At 37.3% G+C, this 7,046-nt stretch overlaps 1 protein-coding gene across 1 annotated transcript; it reads left to right on the forward strand.

Moving 5' to 3' along the window:
• The first annotated feature begins 1,323 nt into the window (after positions 1–1,323).
• LOC107304173 lies at positions 1,324–4,710 on the forward strand. The gene is made up of 3 exons (XM_015837039.1): positions 1,324–1,523; positions 3,420–3,589; positions 4,088–4,710. Exons 1-3 carry the CDS (start codon positions 1,324–1,326, stop codon positions 4,240–4,242), a joined length of 525 nt encoding a protein of 174 aa, XP_015692525.1. The 3' UTR covers positions 4,243–4,710.
• Positions 4,711–7,046: the final 2,336 nt, after the last annotated feature.

The raw sequence follows: 7,046 nt of genomic DNA on the forward strand, positions 1-7,046 counted from the left end.
ATAGTACTCTACTGGTAGCAATTAAATGGGGGCCTCGCAAACGACATGGACACATGCCCCTCAAATCGGCATGGCGTCGTGACACGTTTGCGTTCCTGGGCACCGTGGAATTATTTATTTCATATGCGTAATTCTTTGGTGATATATGCGCTAATAGAAATTAATTTATTGAAAAAATTTATATTTGTATTTTTAGTGATTTAAAAGATAATATAAAAAATAAACTTTGGTAAAAAAATTCTAAAACTAGAGTTTAAAATTTAGTTTATAAATAAAGAGAAGCGAAAGTATACGGCGTAATGGTAGGGAAGTCGATCGGCGGCTATATATCGTCGGCCTGCTGCGTCGTGGCGTTCAAGTGGGGGCTCCAACTACTATGTGCTGGTGCCGTTGGTTGGTGGGCGTTTATTGGCATTGAGAGGAAGAGATTGATCGAGAGCAATTGGCATACAGCCCCGTCATTCCTCGCACACGTCGATCATGCGCAGAACAGTGCAATTCCCGTTAGTCTTAGCCGCTCGTACCTCTATTTAGACCGCTTTCGTTTGAGAGAAAAATATTAATAGATTGATACATTTATTAATTAAATATTAATTATTAAAAAATTGTCAAATAGATTAATATGGTTTTTTAAAGCAACTTTACTATCGAATTTTTTTTAAAAAAATACACCGTTTAGCAGTTCGAGAAGCATGCGTGCGAAAAAACGAGGAAATCTAGGGCTAGTAAGGGGGGCAAACGCAGCATTATTTTGATATTTTCTTAGTCGAGGTGCAGATCAATTGGCTTAGCTAAAACTTTAAGGGGATAAGGGTACCTTCGAGGGACGATGCTTCACTGTTAGGTAGGGGCGGATTTACCGGGTGGGTTAGCGGGGCTTCTCCTCAGTCCCCAACAAAGTTTCTGCTATTATAAATGAGAAGAAGGGTCTAAAAGCAGACATCAGTGTTGCTGGACCTTTGTTTCGTATTGAGGCCCACCATTTGCTAGCTAGAGTGGGGAGCCTAATAAGGAAAGCCCAATTAATTTTCCTCCTCTCTCTCGAACGGGCGCACGACACATCGCATCTCTCCAGTCGCACTCGCACATGCGCACGGTGGCTAGGGTTCAGGGCTTCGGGCGGTGGCAGGCTGTGGCGACCGCCGGAGGGCCGAGGCAAAGCCGACTGACGGCAGGGACGGAGACATGGAGGGCGTTGGTGACTAGGACTCAGCAGTCGCCATCACCGAGTCGGGAGGCAGTCAGCCGGAGCCGTGGAGGGCATCGGCAGGATAGCGGCAGACGTCAGGCGAGCGGGCGACGCTGCGAGCCTGTCGCGCAACGATGCAGGCGCAGGCCCACGCTCGGCTTGGAGGGGCACAGGCCAGATCTGCGGCCTGTGGGCACCAGGCGGCGGCTGTCGGCTGGAGTCCGACGCGACAATGTCGACCGGTGGAAGGGGCATTGGCGGAGAGCCGAAGAGCAGGCGCAAGTAGGAGTGGCAGAGGGCTGAGGGGCAGACCGGTAGAGGGCGAACGACGAAGGTAATTTATGTTCTTTTGAACTTTGATTCTTTGATGATGATTTATTCTTGAAATATGATGATGATTTATTCTTGAAATTTGATGATGATTTAAAGTCAATTATCTGATTGACAGATTGTTCAAGAACCAAATTGTCTAAAAGAACATTGTGCACATATTTCCCCTACTAGAAAAATAATTTATTTCCACCAATTTATTACAACGAAGAATAATTCGTGTCAATATACTGTACAATCGTTGTTTCATTGAGTATTTTTGTTGCCAGAAGAAATAAGCCATCACCACAAAAAACATTACTTTTGCAAAAAACATGTTCTATTGCCACAGTTTTAATTTATGTGGCAATTTGCATAGTACATGGTACTTTTCACTATTTTCTATTGCGACGATTAACAAATTCGTTGCAACAAAAAATTTATCATCTCATAATTTGACTTATTCTTTTCATATGTACACGGATTATGATTCATTTTGTATGAAATTTGGAGCTCCAGAACTTAAATTTTTTTATTTGAAATCTTTTAAACACTCAAATTCTTGATTCAAATATCAGATAGGAAAGCTCAAATAGAATGATATGCATTTTTAAACAGAACTGATACGTACGTGAGTTGGTAAAGGAGAACGCGCGAGGGAGAGATCTTGGGTTCAAATCCTATCTATGACAAGATATCAAAGCAAACTAGTTAGGATGCTAAATTAATATTGAAACATTTATTTTGGTACGTAGAACTAGTGCCACATATAGAGTGGTGGCGATAGTTATCTATTGCAACGATGTGATGTGTTGCAATACATTTTTTGCCACATCCATTTTATGACAATATCAAAAATTATTAAAACTAAATAAAAATCATTGCAACAACCTATTACCATGGCTAGCAATGATTTTATGATTGTGGCAACATATACCTATTGCCACGATTATAGTATTAATGCTACGATTTTTCTCATAGCGATAAATTACTTTTCTAGTAGTGTTCTCTAGTACAAGTGATAGTGGTACATAATCAACTCCAAGCATAAATGATAGCACAAATCAACCAAAGATACGTAGATTGGAGTTTAGTCAATCTGATGTTGTTGATGATCCATGAAATCGCATACCAATTGAAGCATATGCGCATGAAATTAGAGACCAAGTTAGAAGGGCATATGCTTTGAGTGGTCCAACCCAACCTCATAACTTTGCCTTTCCTCATAAATGGCAAGGTGGTCAATGGAGATTATTTCAAAAAACTTGGTTTGATGAGTTTGATTGACTAGAGTACAGTAAGTCGAGGGATGTAGCTTATTGCTTATATTGTTATCTTTGCTTTGATTCTGGAAAGCCTGAAAAATTTGGTAGTGATGTCTTTGCAAAGGATGGTTATGTTAATTGGAAAAAAGCTAAGGACACATTTAATCAACACAGTTCTTGCAAGTCTCACCATAATGCTACGCTGAAGTGTGATGACTTTATGAATCAGAGAACAAATGTGGCTAGAAAAATTCAAGTAATTTGCAAGGAGGAAGAGAAAAGATATGAGATTAGTAGATGAGAGCAAAAACAAAAGTACATATAGAGAAATGGTTGATTGGTACAAAGATAAAGTTGAGATGGTTAAGGATGCATATGATAAAGGTGCAAAAAAAAATTGCACAATCATATCTCATCATATAGAAAAGGACATTACAAAAGCTTGTGCAGAGAAAGTCATGTCAGTGATAATGGATGAGATTGGAGATAAAAAAATTCTCTGTGTTGATTGATGAGTCTCAAGATGTATAAATAAAAGAACAAATGGCTGTTATTTTGAGGTTAGTAGATGAGAGCAAAATCTAATTTCTATCTTGACTTTTACTTCTACTTGTATTGTACAATGTTGTACACTTATACTAACATATAATTTGCAGGTTTGTGAATGATGAGGGGAAGGAAATGGAGAGGCTTCTTGGACTTCAGCATGTTGAGAGTTGTACAGTTGTTGCATTGAAAGAAGCTTTTGTCAGTATGCTTAACAGTCATAAGCTACCAATCTGTAGGCTTCGTGGGCAATGTTACGATGGAGCTTCCAATATGAGAGGTAAATTTAATGGTGTGCAAAAATTGATTCGAGATGAAAATCCTTATGCATTCTATGTGCATTGTTTTGCCTATCAATTGCAATTAGTGGTTGTCACCGTTGCAACTTCTACTCCAGCCATTTCAGATTTCTTCAACTATGTTCCTCTAATAGTGAACACTGTAGGTGCATCTTGTATGAGAAAGGATGCCTTGCTTGCAAAGCATCAACATGTATTGTTAGAGAAGTTAGAGCATGGGTAGATTATCACTAGAAAAGGTTTGAACCAAGAATGTAGTCTAGCAAGGCCCGGAGATACTAGATATGGGGTTTACATCTTAAAACTTTACTTTGTATTTTGGTGATGTGGGAAGCTGTCTTAGACATTCATCATGTAGTAAAAAAAAGATTCTGTTAAACCAGCTAGTACTGGTGGAGCATATGGTTTAATTGGAAAAATGGAGAGCTTTGATTTTGTGTTCCTAATATATTTAATGATTGAATTGTTGAGCATCACAGATTGTCTGTCACATGCTTTGCAAAGGAAGGATCAAGACATTATTGAAGCAAGGCATTTGATCATAGACGTGAAAGAGCAGTTGCAGGATATGAGGGACAATGGATGGGATCCATTGTTCAAAAGAGCGAAAGAATTTTGTGATAAGAATGATTGAAGCGCCAGATATGGAAAAGAAAATAAATGCTAGAGGGACATCTGCACATAGAAAGCAAAATGTAACAAACATGCACTTCTACCATGTTGAGGTTTTCCTTGCTGCCATAGATGCCATTTTGTCTGAGATGAATCATCGATTTGGTGAAGTTAGTTCAGAGTTATTAGTATGCATGGCTTGTCTTAACCCAAGGAACTCCTTCTCTAATTTTGATGTGGATAAGCTTGTGAGACTTGCTCAAATTTATGCTATGGATTTTGATGTTAGTGACCTTATACTTTTGCCAAGTCAACTCCGTAGCTTTGTCAGTCGTGGTAGAAGAACTCAAGATTTTATTTGATGTGTGGAGCTTGTAAAGGTTGCTGAAATTATGGTGAAGATTGAAATGAACACATCTTATCCATTGGTGTATCGGCTCATTGAGTTAACATTAATTCTTCCGGTGGCAATAGCTTCAGTTGAGAGGATATTTTCTACTATATGTCTATTGTAAAGATAGATTTGCGTAACAAAATGGGTGATAAATGGCTCAATGACTTAATGATATGCTACACTAAGAAAGAGATATTTAGAAGCATCAAGAATGAGAAGATCATAACATGGTTTGAAGACATGAAAAACTAGCATATGTTAATACCTCGAAACAATTTAGTGGTATGATACTGATTCTCTTCTACTTTCAAAATATTGAAGTTAGATACTTGAAATTTGCATCACTAATTTTTTTTTCCAATTTCCATGTATATAGAATTCTTCTAATGACTCATGAAGAATACACTAATGGGGATGCGTCTCTGACTCGTCATGGATCGATCTTTTGTTGGTTAGTTCTAAATATTGTATCTTTTACTTCTTGTTATGTGTTTTATAATGCATTTTTAATTGTTTATCTAAGTTGTCATGTAAAACATATAAAAGTACTATGCATTAGCTTTATATAGGGTATAACTAAATTGAGTCAGTCTAGTCCTCTTTCGTCCAGCACCTCCTAATTTTTTTCTGGATTGGCCACTGCTGTTAGGATGTTAATTGTTGGGGAAGAGGATTGCTGCACATACTTGAACTGTTCTTAGGAGAATGAAATGCATCTTAATAATAGAAAGTACGATGCCAAACAATTAGGGGTCATCTTTAAAAAAATAAATGACATTTTCACAAACGAAAAATAATTCAAATTCAGACTTATTAGGATATATTTGCAAATGGCATATATACTTGTTCATATTGATCTATAAGTCAATGTAAATAATAAACTATAAGGAAAAAAATCACAAAATCAAGTTTAAATTTAAAGTTAAAAATTGAAATTTGGGTATATAAGCATAAACAAAAACCAAAAGATAGGAGTGTCATTCATCGGTTACAAAAAAAGTTATTTCTCCACCTACACCACATCTAAGACAATCACAAACATTTTCCATTTAATTTATCCACTTGTAATCTTTTGTCTACCAAACGCACCATTTGGATGATCATTTATACTTACTTTCTCAATGTACATATATAACTCCATAAATGTTTGTACTTTGGGACAACAGGAGTGGGTACTAGTTTTGATCGAAGCCAATTTTTTATCCTACCAATGTTTTACTAAATGTGTACAAAAATTGACATCCAACTACATCAATATAAATAATATAATGGAATTCCTAGTTCTATGGAGATTCACTTTCTCCCTTAGCACTGCGGTGGAGCAAGATAAAACTCGCCAGTGACAACAACTAATTCCTAGAGATGGCAATGACTTTGGAATTTTTACAAAGAGAATAGGATTTAAATTTCGGAGGTTTCCCAAGCTTAGAGGGACAATCATGGCTGGCAATTAGATTGAAGCTAGGTAGCCAATGGACATGGATGAGCGGCAAGGCCAGGGTGACATGAGTTTGGTGACTAGATTTACTGAGAGTTACTCACTTGGAGAAGAAGGGATGCGGAAGTTTGGTTCTATTTGGTAGGGGTAGGGGTCCAACTCCTCTAGGAGTGAAGTCTCGAGTGAAGCTACTTGACTTCAACTCCACCTGTCTAGTTTATTTTTCTATATCACTTTAGTTTGCTCTACTGTCATTTAGTATGGAGCTGAAACGGTTTCGATGGGCCCCTAGCTCTACGAAGGGGTGAACCCTGGAGCTGAAACCGTACCAAATAAGTTCTTGGTGTTCCCACATAAATCTTCATGCAATCATAGCCATAAAAAATAACTGAGATTTGCCGTATTTTTTTAAACTTGCAATAAAGTCGCCAAAAATCTATTTGGGTAAAAAATGTGTTTAATCCAAACCATTTAGACCTAAATAAGTATTGCGTTTCATCGGATTACATAAAGGGTGAGCAAACGGTTTATGATAATACATATATGACATAATATAGTACTCGTTTTGCTTTTGTCTATGAGTTAACCGTTTGTTTTTTTTTCTATTGACACAGCCTTAATTATGTTTAACCCATCTTATGCTAATTATCATGGCTTTACCGGAGTTTATAAAAGCACGTACAATATAACAACCTAGCCCCAGATTCATATAGCGCACTTTACAGGGTGGGTGGACCACATATTCACATGTTAGTTCACTTACACTTTTCTCCCTACTTTATATAAATGGTTAACCTAAAGATACTATGTTTACCATGAACTAGATATATAAGTTGGTCAAAAAAATCTAAAATTTTTATGTGAGACTAATCTCACTAACTAAACACTTTAGCCTAACAGGCTGATTTGTAAACAAGAACAGACACAAACGAGCGGAAATAGCACTACTACTACAAAGGTAAATACATAGCCTACTCTACATGGCCAATTCTAC

Source organism: Oryza brachyantha, chromosome 5, assembly GCF_000231095.2.
Source record: "Oryza brachyantha chromosome 5, ObraRS2, whole genome shotgun sequence".
In the NCBI taxonomy this organism is placed as follows: Eukaryota; Viridiplantae; Streptophyta; class Magnoliopsida; order Poales; family Poaceae; genus Oryza; species Oryza brachyantha.